The sequence below is a fragment of the Talpa europaea genome (genome assembly GCF_964194135.1).
Source record: "Talpa europaea genome assembly, chromosome: 7".
Taxonomy (NCBI): Eukaryota; Metazoa; Chordata; class Mammalia; order Eulipotyphla; family Talpidae; genus Talpa; species Talpa europaea.
Window position 1 is genome coordinate 50,933,875 of NC_140074.1, and position 21,373 is coordinate 50,955,247.

Here is a 21,373-nt window from a genome sequence, read left to right on the forward strand (position 1 = left end):
ACAATTTTGAACGTGATTATATATCATCTAATGAGATATCTTTACATGCCAATGGCTAAACTTGGTGCAGAAGGAGAAACTATGCAACTTCAACACAGTTGGCTTCATTAGCCAGTTTAGCAGAGGTAGGGACTGTCTCCATTTAAAAATCACAATCCGGGCTGCCCTGGTGGCACAAGTGGTTAAGACAAAACTTATGAGGCGGGCCTCCCCGGTGGCACAGTGGGCTGAGCGCAGCACTGTGAAGCTGTCCGCAGCCTCTGCAGCGCTGGTTCAATTCCCGGCCCGCCAGGGAGGAATCCCACATGGCGAGGCAGACCTCTCCTGTCTCACCTGCTGCTCCCCTCAGCAGTGTATTTCGGTCCGTCTGCCTATTCTGCTCCCAGCACTGTTTCTGGTGAATCCTCTCATTCTCCCGTGATTCTGGTCTGTGCCCCCACTCTTGTATAAATAAAATAAACCTTTTAAAAAAAAAAAAAAAAAACTTATGAGGCTGTCCACGGCCACTGTAGCACGAATTCGATCCCCAGCCAGGGAGCAACCCACATGGCGCAGCAGACTTCTGACTCACCCGCTGCTTTCCTCAGCAGTGTAGTTGTCTATCTGCCTGTTCTTTTCCCTACTCAGTGTCTGGTGAATCCTCTCTCCCACCACACCTCTGGCCTGTACCCCAGTTCTTGTATCCATAAGTAAATCTTTAAAAAAAAATTATGCTCCATTAGAGAGGCCTGGGTCATAATGTGCTAATGCCAAAAACTTAAGACATTTATTTAGTCTTTCAAGTAAGTTATTTTTCTTAAGAAAAATGCACATACCTCTAGATGTATGGGAGTATATATAATCTAGAGAGCTTCAGAGTTTTAGGTGGAACACGAAAGATTTCTGTTTCTCATCTCTGTGACTAGCTGAAAATAAGGAATATCCTCCCAACTTCTTAAAAAAGTAGGAATCCTTGTAGCTTGAATCAAAATAGAAGGACCATCAAACACAGAAACAGTAGAAACTAGATGAATGAGAACATTGGGAATGGGTTCCAAGTTTTTCTTGTTTTGAAGTATACCAGCAAACCGCAGTGTTTTCCAAAGTAATTGACATGTGAAGGCCAAATTAAGGATTCCTTTGGAATAATAAAAATGGGATACACAAATTAACTGTGGGCACCTAGCTAGTGTTCGAGATACAAAGGCAGGAAGACTATGCCAGAAACCATGCAAATGTGCTATATTTGTTACTCCTGTAAGAGATCTAAAAATGTAGTAGTAATATAATAAAAGATACACAGTGAGCTCCTAAAACTACAAAACAATAACCCAATCAAAAAAATAGGCAGAAAAACTAACAGGTATTTCTCCAAAGATATAAACTGCAAACAGGCACGTGAAAAAAATGTGCACCATTACTTATCATTAGAGAAATGCAAATCAAGACCACAATGAGATACCATCTCATACTGGTGAGAATGGCCCATATCAAAAAGACCAGAAGCAAGTGCTGGTGAAGATGTGGAGAAAGGTGAACCCTTGTACACTGCTGGGAGAAATGCAGACTGGTCCAGCTCTTATAGAAAACAGTATGAAAGTGTTTCAAAACATTAAAAATGGATCTGCCATATGACCTAGTAATTCTACCCTAGGTAGGTACTCCCAAAATTCAAAAATGCTAATTCAAAAGGAAACTTGCACTCCCGTATTTATTGCAGCACTGTTTACTGTAACTGAATTATGGAAACAACCTGAGGGCTTCAAAACAGATGAGTGGATCAAGAAGACAGGGTATATAGGGGGCCTCCCTGGTGGCTCAAGGGGTTAAAATGAAACCTATGAACCTATCCACCGCCACTGCAGCACGAGTTCAATCCCCGGCCAGGGAGGTGACCCACATGGCACAGCAGAACTCATCCTGACTTGCCCGCTGTTCCCGTCAGCAGTGTATTTCAGTCAATCTGCCTGTTCTGTTCTCCACTCTGTCTCTCTGAATCCTCACCCCCTGCTCCCACACCTCTGGCCTATACCCCAGCTCTTGTATGCATAAATAAATCTTTTAAAAAAAGAAGAAGATGGGGTATATATACACATGGAATATTACTCGGTGATTAGAAAAGAGAAACTCATGACATTCATGGCAACATGTATGGAGCTGGAAGAAATAATGTTAAGTAAAATTAAGTCAGAAGCAGAAAAATAAGTACCAAATGGTGTTATCTATTATGTGGCATATAGAGTAGTTAAACTAAGAAGTAAGACAAGCTTAAACACTAACCCTTAAAAGCTGACTAAAGAAATGAAGCATCCAGAGCAGGGAAGTGGTAGGGGAAGGGTAAGAGCAAAGAGGGAGGAAAGCACAGTAGACTGTGGGTTATCTGGTGGTGGGTACGCCACTGTAGCAATACCTGATGGGAATAGCCAAATATGTCAATTAAAAATCTTTAAAAAAAAAATAAAAAGGAAGTGTTGCCACACTCCATTTTTAGAAAATGTTGCATATAGCCTTATTAAGAAAAGATAAATGTGCATATGAACTCCAAGTCTATTTGTTATAAATTTTAAAATCTATAAAAATTAAGAAAGTTGTCTTATGTTTAAGGATGACTGTAATATGTTTCTAAAGAGACAAACCTGTTGCAAGATATACATACAACTGAATGATAGCCAAAAGAAAAAATTAGTAGTCTAACAATTGGTAATCTTTATTAGCAAAGGAGAAAAAAATAACGTTTGCATTCTCACGCAACATAGACACATCATATGAGTCTTAAATGCAGTCTATGAGACTTCTGTTAGTCCAGAGAAATAGTCTAATACCTCACCCATTAACTGGCTTAGGAAGTATTCATTCAGTGATGTAAAAAAAGAAGCCATACACAGGCCTCCCTGGTGGCGCAGGTGGTTGAGCACTGCACTTGTGGAGCTGTCCGCAGCCTCTGCAGCACAGGTTCAATCCCGGCCAGCTGGCGAGGGTCCCACATGGCGAAGCAGACCTTTCCTGCCTCGCCCACTGCTCCTCTCAGCAGTGTATTCAGTCTGCCTGTTCTGTTCCCCGCTCTGTCTCCAGTGAATCCTTTCGCTCTCCCACGCATCTGGCCTGTACCCCGGTTCTTGTATAAAAAAAAAGGTACTTATACACAAATATTCCAGGAAGTTAATGAGCAAAAAAACAAGACATAAAAAACAGACCAGAAGCATTTTATCTGCAGATTTCAGAGAATATTAAAAAGTAAAATCACTGCTATACAAGCAGAAATATTAGGATGAGAGGAGGAAATAACAGAAAATACAAGTGAGCAGGCGGAGTTCAGGAAAGGACAAGAGAAAAATCTGTAAAGTGAAGATTTTCTCTTTGAAAAGAGCAAAAAGAGGCGCGCAAAAAGAGGCGCGCTCTCCTGCCGTCCGCTGCTCCCCTCAGCAGTCCTTCTGCCTGCTCTGCTCCCTGCTCTGTCTCTGGTGAATTCTCTTACCCTCCTGCGCTTCTGACTGTACCCAGTGCTTGTATAAATAAATAAATAAATCTTAAAATAATAAAATAAAAAATAAAGGCTTTAAAAAAAAAAGAAAAGAAAATAGCAAAAAGAATGCTAAGTATTTCTGCAAAGCTGTACAGGACATGGAGATCAGGACTGAGGAAAAAGCTAAGCAAAATGAAAGCGCAAAAAAATTTAAAGTGTTAGATAATAGGTAAGGAAAAAAAGACTCATAATCAGTGTCTCAAGAGGAAAACTGTATAATGGAGAGAAAAAAATGTGTTAAACATTTCTAGAAAGAAACAAAAATGTTTATAGATTTAATTGGAAGACTAAAATGTGTCCTATGGAAAATTGGTAGAGTTAAGGGAATCCAAGAATATCATTTAAGATATAAAGCTATAATGATGCATGCAAGCTTGACTTCTGAGTTGCTCATATCAACATTCACGAGCAAAGATAGTAAGTAGAACAGTATCTTAAATTAAAAGTCCTCAGTTTTAAAAATGTTATCCAAGAATTTTATATCCACCTCAGCTATCTCTTAAGTGATACTCAGGAAAGTATTTTTAAACTTGCAAGGACTCAGGAAATGTTTTGCCTAGTTTTTTCCTGGATGGAAAATGTTGGAACAGAGAGTGAAAAATTAATAAAAGAAAATCTTTAAAATATGAGGAAGATATACCAGAGTAAACTGTAGTGAAATGTAAAAATCAAAAGCTTTACAAAGGAAAGCATAGATTTTGTATTGAGTGGAAACAAAACTAAGATCTCATTCTAGTTCTTAGTTTTTGAAAAATTTCACACTGTAAGCCATGAACTGGATCTGAGCAAGTTGGGCATCTGTACTAGAGTACGATTTTGGAGCCCAACCCAGGATTAAGATCATGTCTGTGTAGGGGTAGAGATTGCAGTGATATAATTAGGAAGGACATCATGGTTCTAGGATATTCTTCAGGTTCATTAAAACCTGTGTGGAATGAGAAAGCTTCTAAGTATAATAGTGGAAGACAGATGAGGGCATTTGTGAAGAGGTATCCCTGAATCAAGATTTTGGAGTTAAGTAATTGAGGGCATCATCATGAATGGGCAACCTAGTTGTATTTACTCCTTCCCATGTGAGGTGAGAAAGGTATCTTCACAGGAGGGCAACTGTTCCTATGGTAGCTGAAGCTAAGCAGGGTCAGAAAGGTGACCATATGTGGGCAGCCTGACACTATGTTTCTAGAGCCTAAATAGGATGAGGTGAGTGTGTATACGGGACGGCATTTTAGTGCAGGATTTTTGAGCCTAAAGGTAGAGCAAGGAGAGCGTATTAATGAGTGTGGCCTACTGTGGTGTGCTAGAGCCTGAGACAGATTCAAAGAGGTGACTATGCAAACACATAGGAGACCATGAAGGTAAGAGGACAGCTGTGTAGGTGATGGCCCTATGTTGGATTTCAAAGCCTAAGCATGTTGAAAAAGGTTTCCCTGTGGAAAGGTGCTCAGATCACAAGTGGAATGAAGCATGCATTTGTACAGCATAGAATGTCAGAGTCTAAACAGCAAGAGGAGGGTGTCTGAATGGAATGGTAGCCCCTTTTGATGAGTTTTACCTACACAGGTTGAAGAAGGGTATCTGTACAGAAAGAGGAGCTAACATAGGGTTTTCAGAACTTAAATGACTTGAAAAGGCATCTCTGTGGAAGGGCAGCCTTGCCAGGGTGTAGGAGGCCAAACATAGTGGGGGGTTGAGGGGTTATGGTGTCTTTGCCTGTGAGAACCCCTGTAAGGTGAGTAGAACAGGTGGGTGTCAGTCATACAAGAGTGTAAGGGGCTGAATGATAACCAGAAACAGACAAACTTCCTAATTCTTGGATTCTGTAAGTGTTACCTTTATTTGAAAAAAAAAAATACCTTTGCAAATGCAGTTAAGTAAGGCTCTTTCAGTGAGATAATCTTGGATTATCTGGTTGGATCTCAATTACATCCCAAGTGTCCTTAAATAGGAGGCAGAGAGATTAGACCACACACAAGAGAAGAGGTGATGTGAAGTTAGAGGTAGGCATGATACAAATGTAAGCCAAGGAACTCCAACATGTTGGAAGAAGCAAGGAACAGATTTTTCCCTTAGAGCCTTTGGACACAGTGCTGCCCTGCTAACATCTTGATTTCAGCCCAGGGAAACTGAGGTTGAACAGAAGTCTAGAACTGTGAGAGAGAAAAAGCCTCTCTTGTTTTGAGACACCCAATTTTTGGTAATTTGTTACAGCAACCCTAGAAATCAATGCAAAGATTAATACATACAGGGAAATTAATTACATAGATGTGTGTAATCGGAACTATGGCCACATTTTTTAGAGTTGGAAAGTTAAGTTATACTGATCTCCAGAAAGGAAGAAAATGAAATAAAACTAGTTTTGAATTGAAATTAAAAGTATGGTATAAATTCAGTCTAATCTATATAGATTGATGTAGAAAAAAGTACATGTAAAATATATGATTGTGGGTGTGTATGTAAACATGTATGTGTCCATATATATACTTTCCCTAGCTCATCTGGAGAACCTTAGAATAGTGATACCCCAAAGTAGTGAGCACACCTCCAGATCTCGCTTCCTCAGAGGCTTTCCACTAAAAGTAATTAGGGGTGGGATTTGACCAACATATTGGTACAGGAGGCTTATGAGTACCCCTCTTCTCATGGACACATTGAATATAGAACTACATAAGGAGCACTACCCTCTGAAAGAGATTCAGAACTATAGTTGCTTGACTCCTACACATAAGATGAATGAGAAATTCCCCTCACTGAAACAGGTAAGAAAGATTGAGTCATACTCTGCCGTAAACCCCACCTCCTAATACAGCATTATATGACCAAGAGAGAATTCACAGCTCCCAGCTTCTGAAAAACAAAAGGGTTTATTTATACCCCACAAATAGTGTCCCAACTTTTAAAACTCCCTTTGGAGGGATAAGCTCCCAAAGCAACCTAGCTCTAAAATCCAACGGGGCTAGTGTCCGTAAAACCCACAAGACCAGAGCAGACAAAAGAAGCAGTTTTTCATAGGGCATGAGCACTCAATTTGTGCGTGGCTACTGCTGCAAGGGCAGCATTGAGGAAGTAGGCAAAACTGCTGGTCTCCCAGTCTGTCCCTGAAAGGTTTATCGATATACTTTAAAACTCCCTGCCTAAGGGCTGAGCTTCAAATTTAGCCCACACTGGGGACTGATTGCTATCCTCCCCAGAGACCAGGAAAACTAGAAGACAGTTTGCCCCTTCTTCCATCAACCCATTCCAAGTTGCCAGTATCATTTGAAGGAGTTTATCAACTTATCAGTACCTTAGCTTTTATGGCTGTAGTCTGAAGGATAGAACCTAGATTACCTGTCTCTCATAGCTAAAGCGATTTCCAGTCATGTGTCCCAGAGGACTGGAACAAACCAGCAATTCTTAATTGGCTACCCACTGCCACCCACTCTAGGATTTAATGCAGAGAGATCAGGCAAAATTGACTCTCTCCCAGTCTTCCCCCAAATAGTCTTACCTATTTTAAACTTGCCTGAGTGCCAGGTTTTTGATTTATCTGCCACTGGCTGGCTGAGATCCTCAGGCAAAGAACAGTGGGCATCTCTTCACCTATCTATCTCAGCGGTAATGAAACTCATTTACCAGGATCTCCTAGGAAGGAGCTTGTACATACATCTGCTGCCTAATATTTGCAGCTGCCACCCAAGCAATGATCCTGTGGGTCACCTTCTCTAATAGGCCAAAGGGACGTGTGTTCATGAGTACCATAACAAAAAAAAGTTAACAGGTGTGGGAGTACCATTTTTCTGTGGCCATGCACCCAGGCCCAGCTCAAAGGGATTAGGTGAAGCATACATCTTCTGCTTTGTCATTTCAACAGGCTTAACCGCACACTACCTGAGGGTCTAGTTTCTTTCTAATCAGCCTGTGTCTATATGCTGTATTCCTCCCCTTTGGGACGCTAGTGGGTTTTGGCATACTCTAAATTGCTGGGAGCTGCTAAGAACAGACCAGAAAGCTTGGGTAATCACAAGTTTGAGAGACAGCTAGGAACTTAAGCTGGGCTAATTTATAAGGTTCATGTATATTAGATCACTCAGTAAAGACTGGGAGATGTGACTGTTTTATCTGCTGTGCACAAACTAAAACAGACTCAAGGAAAATTAATAAATAGATGTTCCAAACAAAAGAACTAGATAAATACCCAGAGATAGATGTTAATGAAATAAGTATTAAACAGGGCCTCCTTGGTGGCACAAGGGGTTAAGACGCAGCCCTTGAAGCTGTCCACAGCCTCTGAAGCACGAGTTCAATCCCCCAGCCAGCCAGGGAGCAACCCACATGGCGCAGCAGACCTCTCCTGACTTGCCTGCTGCTCGCCTTAGCAGTGTACTTCAGTCTGCCTGTTGTGTTCCCCACTCTGTCTCTGGTGAATCCTCTCACCCCTCCCCCCTCCACGCTTCTGGCCTGTACCCCAGCTCTTATATGCATAAATGAATCTTTTTTAAAAAGTATCAAAACAGGAATCACAGAGCTGAAGAATGCAATAACTGACCTGAAAAATTCAGTAGAGGGGTTTAGCAGACAAAATCAAATAGAAGAGAGGATTAGCAAACTTAAAGATAAGTCAGTGGGATTCATTCAATGAGAAGAGCAAAATGGGAAGTGAAAAAAAGTGAAGGTAACTTAGATTTATGCCACACTATCAAGCCGCTAAGCATTATACATTATAGGGGTTCCAGCAGAAGAGAGGAAGAGGGGTAGAAAGCTTATTCAAAGAAATAATGGCTAAAATTTTCCCTCAACTAGGGAAGGAAACCAACAACCAGCTCTAGGAAACCAAAAAAGTTCCAGATAAGAGGAATCCAAAGATCCCCATAGCGAGAGACAACCGAAATCTTGCAGGGCAGAATGGATCATATATTTAAAAATATTGAAAGAAAAAACTCCCAACCAAGAATACTCTACCAGTTAGCCAAGCAGTGTAGAATAGCATAATAAAACCTTAGTAGCTTCTGCATTTTTTCCCCTAGAATTCCTTCTTACTTCCATGCATCAGATTTGTTATTTCAGTAAGTATAACTAATTTATCTGTGTAATTTGAGAGGCATTTTGAAAACTAATAAAATGTCTCTCTCCTAATACATTTCCAGGTCTTTAGATGTGACATCTACTTTATTTTAAAATAGCTTGCTTTGCTATGTTAAAATACATTGTTACTATGAATCATTTTACAAGAATCCTGTGCTGTTTGTAACATTTTTCTACTGCTTAATAATGAAGACCTGTTATCTAACAAGGATTTCAGTAACTAAAATACTCTAATGTGCCATATCTATTAAAAATAGTAACTATATGTTATCATTTTCTTTTTAAGAGAGTAGTAGTATGAGAGTGAAAATCATCTTATTTGACATTCTTGCATTAAGAAATATTTTATGGGGCCTCCCCTGGTGGTGCAGCGGTTGAGCGCTGGGTTGTGAAGCTGCCCGCAGCCTCTGCAGGGCTGGTTCGATCCCTGGCCGCTGGTGATGGTCCCACATGGCGCGACAGACCTCTACTGCTGTGTCTGCTGCTCCCCTCAGCAGTGTTTCATCACTTTGCTCTGGCTCTGGTGAATTCGCTCACCCTTCGGCGCTTCTGACTGTACCCAGTGCTTGTATAAATAAATAAATAAATCTTTTAAAAAAGGTATTTTATGTATGAAGTATTTTAGCTAGAAAACCAAAGTAATTTTCCTAAATCTACAGACTTTTAAAATCAGAAGTGAGTCTATAAGTTATTTTGTCTCATCTATATCCAGTTCATTACAGAAAAATTTATTGAGCACAGCATACTCTAGGTAGAATGTGATAAGAATTATGTTCTTTTCTGAGCTGATTTAAGGCATTCAGTTTATTTTACCTGAGATAAATTATGTGGTAGAGATATGTGAAATAATATATGGGGGAAATGTTAGAACAGTGTATTCTGGGAGATTTTGGCCATGGGAAGGTTGTTTTTAACATTTCATACTTTTTGTTGCCACAAAGCCAAATGCAAACTTCTGTCTGACTTAACCCCTCTCACACTCAACTCTATTCCATATCCTGAATAACTGCTGTGATCCCTTACGGTTTTCAATTCTTCGGATCTCTTCTAGTCAGGCAAGTTAGTATTTCTTAGTAGAATAGTTACAAGGTTCTTATGCATGAGAGTCAACAACAGAAACTTAAAAATAGCTTTCATCATTAATAATATCCAGAAAAATTAGGGAGGGGAGAATTTAAATATATGCAGAAAATGGAAAGAAGCCTACCTATAACTTGCAAATCTATGCTTATGACTTTGTCCCCCTTCCATTTATATGCATCTACTTTTCCTTCCTAAATTGGTGAACTTACAACTTGGAAAGTTGCATCTCCCTAAGGCAAAAGCAAAAGGAACTATGTTCTCTATTCCCTAGATAGATACATTTGAAATACTTTATCCTGAGCAGTAGTTTGTACTTTGACTAACTTATAGGTCTTTCTTTAATCATCTAGCAAGTTTTTCATGTAATTTTTCAATGGATAAGATGTTCCTGTTACTTTCTAAGCTTATCCACACTGAATTATGTTTGCTTATTTAATTTGTCTAGACCAGTATTTTTCCTTTTTTATTTTCTTACATTGTTGTTATTTTTTTGTACAGCATTTGATTTTTCCCCTCAGATGTAGTCCCTGTAGTTTTCCCACCCATAGTACCTGTGATCCATCACCACAGTCCCTTGTGCTCTTCCCTCCCCTGTTTTGACCCCCTTGCTCCCCCTCCCTTGCTGTATGCTTCAGGTCTAATGTCAGCTTGCAAGTTTCATCTTTTCCCTGATCATTTGCTTGGTTTCTCTATATTTCTAGTTGGTTTCTGTATATATCACTTAGCTTATGCAGCAGTCCCTTCCAGTTCCATCCATGTTACCACAAGTGTCATTAATTTATCTTTTTTGATGGCCAAATAGTGTTCCATTGTGTATATATACTACATCATCTTGATTCATTCATCTGTTTTGGGGCATTGTGGTTGTTTCCATAGCTTGACTATTGTAAATAGCGCTACAGTAAACAAAGGAGTGCAAATTTCCTTTGACTTAGTGTGTTTATGTCCTTTGGGTAGATTCTTAGGAGTGGAATTGCTGGTAGACCAGTATTTTCGATTAGGGCCCCAGAAACAATGGCAATATCTGTTTATATTTTCCTTTTTCACAATTGGGGAGTGTTAATGGCATCTAGCAGGTAAAGATCAGGGATGCTGCTCAACACTGTGTGAAAGGACAGCTGAATTTGAGAAATTAATGCTGTATTATATTGGACTTTACAGCTTATATAAAAATGAATGCATTCATTATCCATTTCTCAGGAATAAACATTATTATGGTAATACAGATTTTTATGAGTGACTATTATCTAATTAATTATCTTCAGTTTGTGGTAGAAAGACTGAAAATATGTGTATTTAGAATAAAAGAATATTCTTGGGTTATGATTTCAGGTCCATAGTAGAATCCTTTGAAGAAAAGTAAGAGTAATGTACTATCTAAGTATTTGAATTTCTGTAATTTATTATTAAAGCCTAATATGTACTTATGTTGATGTGATAAAGAACCTTCTAACAGCATTGTCAATATTACTTTATCTTTGTTCTAAATGAAATGCTTTAAAACAGAAATTCAAACTTGTTAGAGTGATTAGCAGTCTGTTTATTTTGAGCATGCATATGTTGTCATTCAGTAAACATGTACCTAATGCCTATTATGGGCCATGCATTTAGATATTTGAGACACAGTAGTGTTTCTTTGTAAAAGAACTCAGATGCACTCTTACAAAGTAGAGTGGTAGGTACGTTCACTAATACTAAAGGAAGACCTAGAGGGAGAGGGAATTCAAGCTGTATCAAGTCTCCCAGGCTAAGAATAAGGTTTTACAAATAGAATTGTTTGTGTAGACTTAAAAGAATATATTTGTAAGTCACTGTGCCTGCTTATACTTAGGGAGCCAAGGAAATAGGAGCACATCTATTGATGATTATCAGAAAAAAGTAGAACCATGAATCTCATACAGACAAAACATGTTTTGGATTTTTGTTAAATTCATTCAGTAATATGACCAGACTGAAATGTTTTAAAATGAACAAATTTATGTGAACTAATGAAATGTTGGAATAAATTATAAACAGAGCAAAACTTTTTTTTAAAGATTGATTGATTGATTTATACAAGAGCCGGGGTACAGACCAGATGTGCAGGAGGATGAGAGGATTCACCAGAGACAGAGTGGGGAACAGAACAGGCAGACTGAAATACACTGCTGAGGAGAGCAGCGGGCAAGACAGGAGAGGTCTGCCGCACCATGTGGGTATCTCCCTGGCCAGCCAGGATCAAACCTGCACTGAAGAGACTGCAGACAGCTTCACAGCACTGCAGTCAACCGCCTGCGCCACCAGGGAGGCCTGCAAAACTTTTTTAATAGAGTGGGGAAGAAATAATTTGGACATAATTTGCATGTCTGAGTCACCTATAAGTTACAGATTTGTAAAATAGCTCCCTTAGAATCAGTCTGTTAGTGCATACTTTTCCATTGCAATACAGAAATTTTTTCTATAGGAGTGGCAGGAAGTTGTAGAATACTTTCCAATGCCCTGCCAGAGAGTCTATATGTAATAGGGAGGTAAACAAAATTTTTGGATTAGGGGAGTGAAGGTAGGTTGTAATTTAGATAAAACACTGGAGATGACGTTGTGTAGATTTCATTTACTAGGGAGCAGCAATCTGTGCATTGAAACTAGGCTTTGCAATGGCAGTAAGATTGAGCAAAAGGGACAGTTGGTAGATTTAGGACATGGAATACTTAAGATTTATGGCCTGGTTAAATAAAGCAGATGAGGAGGTAAGAAGAGACAGGAAGTGTCTGTCATATGCACTTGTAAGGAAAGTGGCTTATTTCACTGAAGAAGGGAATACCAGAGGAAAAGCACTATTTGTGGAAAGATAAAAGTTAGTATTGGATATGTGCCTTTTGAGATAATGTGGGATACCAGGGTGCACATGTTCATTATGTAGTTAGAAATCATAAGTTTGGAACTCAGATGGAAGATTTTGGACTAAGAATTTCAATCTGTAAACTATTAGCTAAATTGAAATTTACATAAAATAACTGAGCAGGGAGAACTTCACTATGAAGAGGAAGACAAATAGTAGCTCTGGGAAAAATCTTTATTTGCCTATTCCCCTGGAGCAATTATAGTGTATGTCTTGGGACCATTATTATAATTTGGTGAGGTATCGTCTTACTTTTCATTGTTAATAATGACACTTGCTGAGTTTTAATTATATTTTGTATTGACCTTTGAAGCTATTATTTATTCTTGGTTTGTAGTCCAGCGAGAGAACTTTGAATCAAAAATTATAAACATTTTAGATTTCAGATTAGAAAGACTTAGTTGAAACTCTGCACTAGTGTGAAAAGTAAAATCCCCCCAAGGGACAAAGAATAGGAAAAAAGGATTTGCCATTAGGTTTATATAACATATTTGCAATATGTTATACTGTGAATTTCTATAATTACTTCTCAGTTCCAAATGCATTCCAGACTCATGGGAGTGGTGTAGGGACTGTTCTCTGATATTTTACACTGTGATAATAGGTAAGTTTGAATAGATTCTACTGTTCAATAATTGAAGCCTACATTTGTGTTCCCATTTACTTTTCTTCACAGTCTCAGAATTAATGAAGCATAAAGCCTTTTTCTTTTCTTTGAGGGAATCTATTAACCGTATTTTATACCATTCTTGTCTTGGAGTTAATTTTGAGATAGAAACCCCTTTCTATTACCACTGTCACCACCACTTAGATAGGAAGTATAGTTGTGTATTATAACATCACATTTTTAAAAATGTGTGTCTACGGCTATATCAGTTATAAATTATAAAATCCATTTAGGGAATATTGTGATTAGAATGTGTTCGGAGATTTTTTGAAACTGGCCTTTTTTTTAATGTTTAGTTGTATTTGAAGTTTAAAACTCAGAGAAGCATTGAAAATCTTTTTTCTTTTCAGATCATCCAATTATGATGGGTTTTGAGCCCCTTGTTAACCAGAGACTGCTTCCACCTACCTTCCCTCGATATGCAAAAATAATTAAAAGGGAAGAAATGGTCAACTATTTTGCAAGATTAATAGATAGAATAAAAACTGTCTGTGAGGTGGTCAATTTAACAAATTTACATTGCATCCTGGTAAGTAGACATTCTATTTTGGAATCAAACATTGAGTTGACAACAGAATAGTTAATCACTTTTTAGAGACTGTTCCAAAGGTAAATAATACTGCTAACTTGTTCACTGTGGTGACTGAATTAAGTGGTATATATATAGATAGATAGCTGGATGGCTGGATAGATAGATATACATAGATATCTATTGATGTATTTCTGTTTATCTTCTTTTTTTTTTTTTTAAAGATTTATTTAGTTATGCATACAAGAGCTGGGGTACAGGCCAGAGATGCGGGGGGTGAGAGGACCCACCAGAGACAGAGTGGGGAACAGAATAGGCAGACTGAAACACACTGCTGAAGGGAGAGAAAGGAGAGGTCTGCCTCGCCATGTCGGTTTCTCCCTAGCCGGCTGGGGATCAAACTCGTGCGGCAGTGGCTGCGGATTGCTTTATAGTGTGGTGCTTAACCCCTTGCACTACCAGGGAGGCCCTTCTGTTTATGTTCTTAAGGTTTTTTTATACTATGCATATTAGAGATTAATACAGTTTAGAGAAATTAGATAATTCACCCAGTTTTTACAAATGGGAGTTTGAACCTAGATTCTGCCTTCAAAACCTTTTATAAAACTTATGTGTGTGTATAATTTTTCATACAAAGATTGGATCATAGTGGTTTCTAACCTGTCTTTTAAACTACTCATCTATGGTGTGAACATGTTTTAATATCAACAAAAACACATACTTCCACAGTATTTAAACGGCTGTGTGGTACTTCATTATGTGCATATACCACAGGTTTTTTTTAAGTCCATTCATATTGATACATTTAGGATTTTTTCATTGTTTACTGTTATAAACAATTCCAAGATGAACCTCTCTACATGTAATTTTTTTTTAAAGATTTATTTATTTATACAAGAACTGGGGTACAGAGCCTCCCTGGTGGCGCAAGGGGTTAAGCACCACACTCTGAAGCTATCCTCAGCCTCTGCAGTGCGAGTTCGATCCCTGGCCAGCCAGGGAGCAACCCACATGGTGAGGCAGACCTCTCTTGTCTCGCCTGCTGCTCCCCTCAGCAATGTGTTTCAGTCAGTCTGCCTGTTCCGTTCCCTACTCTGTCTCTGGTGAATCCTCTCACCCCCAATATCTCTGGCCTGTATCCCAGCTCTTGTATGCATAAATAAATAAATCTTTAAAAAAAAAGAACTGGGGTACAGGTCAGAGATGCAGGAGGGTGAGAGAATTCACCAGAGACAGTGGGGAGCAGAACAGGCAGATGGACCAAAGACCCTGCTGAGGGGAGCAGTGGGTGAGGCAGGAGAGATCTGCCACGCCATGTGGGTTTCTCCCTGGCCGGGCGGGAATTGAACCCATGCTGCAGAGGCTGTGGACAGCTTCACAGTGCAGCACTCAACCCGCTGCGCCACCAGGGAGGCCCTCTACATGTAAATCTTTGTATCATGTACTTCCTTCCTCCTTAACCTAAATTCCTAAATAATAAAGTTGCTGGGAAAAGGGTATGCGTGTTATTAAGTTAGCATATTTTGGATTAATCTTTTTTACTGGTTAAGATATAGAAGAACAAAATTTATCCAAAGGCTATTAAAGCATTCAGAGGTAGAGATTTGTTAAGCTCATAATGACTTATGTAAGGTTGATAGGAAGGTAGAAAATGTGCAAAATAATACTGTTGTATAGATATAAGCACACTATTTTGCATAATTCTATATAGATGTGCATTTGAGTACTATCCCCTTGCATGCTGAGGTATAGAATTCCTGGCCCCTATGTCTATTCCTCTGTGAAGCCTTCCTTATTGGTTCTAGATTGAAGTTTTATCTGTGTTTGCTAAGATGAAAAATTACCTAGTTTATACTCCTAGAATTAAGCAACAGCCTCTGGGACATAATTGATACCCAATAAAAATGTGTACGTTTTGCTTATGCTCTTTTTTGTAATAACCTTACTTTCCTTTCTTCTAATTTGTTGTTGTTTAAGTCGGTGAAATATTGGTGAAACTTTCACTGATGATACCTTTTGCGTTTGCTTCCTTTTTAGTAGTTTGTCCCATTCTGTCATAAGACTCATAAAAGACAGATAAAAGCAGAAAAGATCAGACATCAGCCAGTTCACTTTGCAATTTACTAAGGTTTAGAGAGCTTATAGTTAAATTTGCTGATTGTTAATGGTATAATCTGGATTTTATTTTTTTTCCTTTTTTTAATTTAAATTTTATTTTTATATTCCCCATACAATTACAACCCCCTTATTTTGACCCCGATCCCTCCTTTCCCCGCCCCTCACGTCCATAGTATGTCTCTGGTTTATAGTGGTTTGTTGATTTTGATTTTTTCTTTCTTATAGTTATTCTTTTTCCTGGTCCCTTATTTAAGTTTTCTAGATTCCTGCTATGAGTGAGACCATCCGGTATTTTTCTTTTTCTTTCTGGCTTATTTTGCTGAGCATGATCCCTTCCAGCGCCATCCATGTTGCTGCAAATTGCATGTGTTTATCTTTTTTGAATGCTGAGTAATATTCCATGGTGTATATGTACCATATCTTCTTGATCCAGTCATCTATTTTTGGGCATTTGGGTTGTTTCCAAAGCTTAGCTATTGTAAACAGTGCTGCTATAAACATAGGGGTGCAGGTGCTCTTTGGAATTGATGTTTCCGTGTCCTTTGGGTAAATACCTAGGAGTGGAATTGCTGGATCATATGGAAGCTCTATCTTTAGTATGTCAAGAAATCTCCACACAGCTCTCTATAGTGGTTGGACCAGTTTGCACTCCCACCAGCAGTGCAGGAGAGTTCCTTTTTCTCCACAACCTTGCCAACATTTGTTGTTGCTAGTTTTTTTAATATGTGCCATTCTCACTGGTGTAAGATGGTATCTCATGGTAGTTTTGATTTGCATTTCCCTGATTACAAGTGATATTGAACATTTTTTCATATGCCTGTTGGCCTATAATCTGGATTTTAAAGAGATTTTTTTAACTCTTCTGCTGCATCTACTTTCTGATCTTAATTGTTTTGTGTATATATATATATTTGTGTTCATCAGATTTAATTATAGGATTTTAGAAAAGGAGAAGCTCAATGTGTATTGGAATAAGAAAGTATAATACAACAGATGGAATTTGATATTCTGGGGGAGGATTATAGATAGCCTTGGGGGGGGGGGCGGAGTTGAATGTATGATGATACCCATAATAGAGGGGATCTGAGAGAGCCCAGGAGCTGTACTACTGGTACTGGACATGAAAGGGGCAGAGTAGGAGAGTCTGGACCCATGGAAGGCTTGGGACAGAGGGAAAGGTGACAGTAGTTATGGAGGACAGGGTAGCAGAGACTAAGAATATAGGAAAAGATTAACGTTAGGAAGAATAAGGGACCAACTAATCTGCTGGCTATGCCTGAGAAATCTGTTACTGATACGATGAAGTACTCGTGTCGATAAGATATAAAGGTAAAAGCATCTCAGTGAAAAATTGGGAAAGAACACAAGCACACACATTTTAAAAGTGCATATGTAAAATGCTAGAAGTAAAATAGGGGAAAAGGACTTAACATTTTAAGTAAAGAAATGCAGTTTATAGCAATTAAGTTGAAAAGTATGACAATTTAGTGTTCATAAGAGGAAATAGTCATTTTTCTATACTCCAGTGATTGTCTTTCTCAAAAGTCTTAAAAGTGTGAACATTTTGACCCAGGACCTTCCTTGGTGGAGAATATTTAACAGTCAATTGACCAGAGAAATTTGGTAGATCTTGGTAGAACAGGCACTTAAACTGAGAAACAGGAGTGTCCTTAGACTTTGTGTAAGTGTGGAAGGAAAAGCATACGAAAATTGGTGATGAAGAAGAGCTGATAAAGGAGTTAGAATGAGTGGATCAGAAAGATAGTAAATGGGAAAATTCTTTGAATTGAATGACAAGGAGGACACCAATATCCTAAATGTATGGGATGCAGCAAAAGCAGTAATAAGAGGAAAATATATAGCAACAGAAGCTCACATCAAAAAACAAGAAAGAACTCAAAGAAACAACCTAATCTCAAAGCTCAAAGATCTAGAAAAAGAACAACAAAAAAACCCCAAAACCAGTAGAAGAAAAGAAATAATAAAAATCAAAGCAGAAATAAATGAAATTGAAACTAAAAAAACAATCCAAAAGATCAATGAAACCAAGAGCTGGTTCTTTGAAAAAATAGATAAAATAGACAAACCCCTAGCCAGGCTCATAAAGGAAAAAAGGGAGAAAGCACAAATACACAGGATCATAAATGAAAGAGGAGAAATCACAACGGACACAGCAGAAATCAAAAGAATAATCAGTAACTACTATGAACAGTTATATGGAAACAAGTTCAACAACCTAGAGGAGATGGACAAATTCCTACAACTCTACAATCACCCAAAGCTAGATAAAGAAGAAATAGAACACCTAAACAGACCAATTACAAGCAGCGAAATTGAAATGGTAATCAAAAACCTCCCCAAAAACAAAAGCCCAGGACCTGACGGATTTACAAATGAATTCTACCAAACATTCAGAGACGAATTAGTGCCTATCCTTCACAAACTCTTCCAAAAAATTGAGAAGGAAGGGACAATACCAAACACGTTCTATGAAGCCAATATTACACTAATACCAAAACCGAATAAGGACAACACAAAAAAGGAAAACTATAGGCCGATCTCCCTAATGAACACTGATGCAAAAATCCTCAATAAAATTTTAGCTATCAGAATCCAACAATGTATCCATAAGATAATTCACAACGACCAAGTTGGATTCATTCCAGGGGCACAAGGATGGTTTAACATCCGAAAATCAATCAACGTTATCCAACACATCAACAAAAAGAAATATAAAAACCATATGATAATATCAATAGATGCTGAGAAAGCTTTCGACAAAGTGCAACACCCATTCATGATAAAAGCCCTTGAAATTCTTGGGATACAAGGAACATACCTCAACATCATAAAGGCCATCTATGACAAGCCAACAGCCAGTATCATTCTCAATGGTGAAAAGCTGAAAGCAATTCCATTAAGATCTGGAACAAGACAAGGATGTCCACTCTCACCACTGCTTTTCAATATAATACTGGAAGTCCTAGCCAGAGCAATAAGACAAGAGAAAGACATCCAAGGAATCCAAATAGGAAAAGAAGAAGTCAAACTATCACTATTTGCAGATGATATGATAATATACATAGAGAACCCCAAAATCTCCACAGAAAAACTAATTCAACTCATCAATCAATTCAGTAAAGTGGCAGGATACAAAATCAACACGGAAAAGTCAGTAGCCTTCCTATACACAAACAATAAATCTGAAGAAGAAGAAATCAAAAAAACCATCCCTTTTATTATCGAAACCAAAAAAATCAAATATTTGGGAATAAATCTAACAAAAGAGGTAAAGGACCTATACAAAAAAAACTATAAAACACTGTTAAAAGAAATAGAAGAAGACACAAAGAAATGGAAAGACATCCCCTGCTCATGGATTGGAAGAATAAACATTATTAGAATGGCCATCCTACCAAAAGCAATATACAGATTCAATGCTATTCCAATCAAAATCTCAATGGCATTCTTCAAAGAAATAGAACAATTTTTGATGAAATTCATATGGAATCACCAAAAACCCCAAATAGCCAAAGCTCTACTGAAAAAAAAAAGAAGGAAATGGAGGCATCACACTCCCAGACTTCAAACTATACTACAAAGCCATAATCATCAAAATTGCATGGTATTGGAACAAGAACAGACATACAGACCAATGGAATCGAATAGAAAATCCAGAAATAAACCCACAGATTTATGGTCAACTCATCTTTGACAAAGGAGCAAAGACTATGCATTGGAGCAAAGAAAGTTTGTTCAGTAAATGGTGCTGGGAAAACTGGGTCGCTACATGCAAAAGAATGAAGCTTGACCACTACCTCACACCATACACAAAAATCAACTCAAAATGGATTAAAGAATTAGATATAAGACCTGAAACCATAAAATACATAGAAGGAAATATAGGCGAAACACTACGGGACTTGCACATCAAAGACATCTTTACAGACACATCACCCAAAGCAGTGATAGTGAAGACAAAGATAAACAGCTGGGACTATATCAAATTAAAGAGCTTCTGCACAGCAAAAGAGACAATAACAAAAACAAAGAGAAACCCCACCAACTGGGAGAACATTTTTGCACCCAACACTAATGATAAAGGACTGATCACAAAAATCTGCAAAGAGCTGATGAGACTCAGCAACAACAAAGAAAATAATCCAGTCAAAAAATGGGCAGAAGAGCTAAAAAGAAACTTCTCTGAAGAGGAAATGCAAATGGCCAACAGACATATGAAAAAATGTTCAACATCACTTGTAATCAGGGAAATGCAAATCAAAACTACCATGAGATACCATCTCACACCAGTGAGAATGGCACATATTAAAAAAACTAGCAACAACAAATGTTGGCGAGGGTGTGGAGAAAAAGGAACTCTCCTGCACTGTTGGTGGGAGTGCAAACTGGTCCAACCACTATGGAGAGCTGTGTGGAGATTTCTGGACCTGCTAAACATAAAGCTTCCATATGATCCAGCAATTCCACTCCTAGGTATTTACCCAAAGGACACAGAAACATCAATTCCAAAGAGCACCTGCACCCCTATGTTTATAGCAGCACTGTTTACAATAGCTAAGCTTTGGAAACAACCCAAATGCCCAAAAATAGATGACTGGATCAAGAAGATGTGGTACATATACACCATGGAATATTACTCACCATTCAAAAAAGATAAACACATGCAATTTGCAGCAACATGGATGGCGCTGGAAGGGATCATGCTCAGCGAAATAAGCCAAAAAGAAAAAGAAAAATACCGGATGGTCTCACTCATAGCAGGAATCTAGAAAACTTAAATAAGGGACCAGGAAAATGAATATAAGAAAGTGAAAATCAAAATCAACAAAAAACTATGAACCAGAGACACTTTTTGGGGGGTGGGGGGCGGGAGGGGAAGGATTGGGGTCAGAATGGGGCATTTGCAATTGTATGGGGGAATATAAAAATAAAATTTATTATTTAAAAAAAAAAGATAGTAAATGGAGCTAAAAAGTAGAAGATTTGTCTCCACTAAAAGAGAAAATTTAAAGCATGTTGCATAACTATTCAAAAAGAAGAAAAGTTAAGTGTCATGAGATGGTAACCAGACAGAATAATAGTTCAAGGAGAAAAGGAAAACCTTTTTAAAAATAGGTGTGACTTAAGCTGACATATTTTAATAACCCTGAAACACTCATTCCCTCACTACCCTCTTCCCCTTTGTCTCCACCACTTCCTTCTACTCCTTCTCTTCCTCCTTTATCCTACCCTGCCCCACGTCCCTTCTCTTATTTTAGGGATGCTACATAATAAAAAATACTGGTAATTTTCCCAGCCCAACAGTAACATTGCCTTTCTTGGATAGAGTTTGGATAAAGTTTGGGTGGCACATACCTTGAATACAAGCTTTAAGTCATTGATGGTTAGGTAGTGCTGTGCTGAGGGGATCTTTCAGCTGTAATATAGGGGGAAGTGCTATAATTGTCTAGATAGTTTTTGCCCAAATGACTATCACTGTAGAAAACAGTCTCTTTCCAGGAAAGGAAACTATAG

At 38.3% G+C, this 21,373-nt stretch overlaps 1 protein-coding gene across 2 annotated transcripts in view; it reads left to right on the forward strand.

Moving 5' to 3' along the window:
- The window catches only part of NAA35 (N-alpha-acetyltransferase 35, NatC auxiliary subunit), a gene marked incomplete at both ends in the record, with an annotated part of 74,424 nt that overhangs the window by 35,818 nt on the left and 17,233 nt on the right, over positions 1 to 21,373 (forward strand). For both annotated transcript variants that reach the window (XM_084239185.1, XM_084239186.1), the window contains one exon: positions 13,542 to 13,720. In XM_084239185.1, coding sequence (XP_084095311.1) covers positions 13,542 to 13,720 — 179 coding nt within the window. The remainder of the gene's footprint in view (positions 1 to 13,541; positions 13,721 to 21,373) is intronic.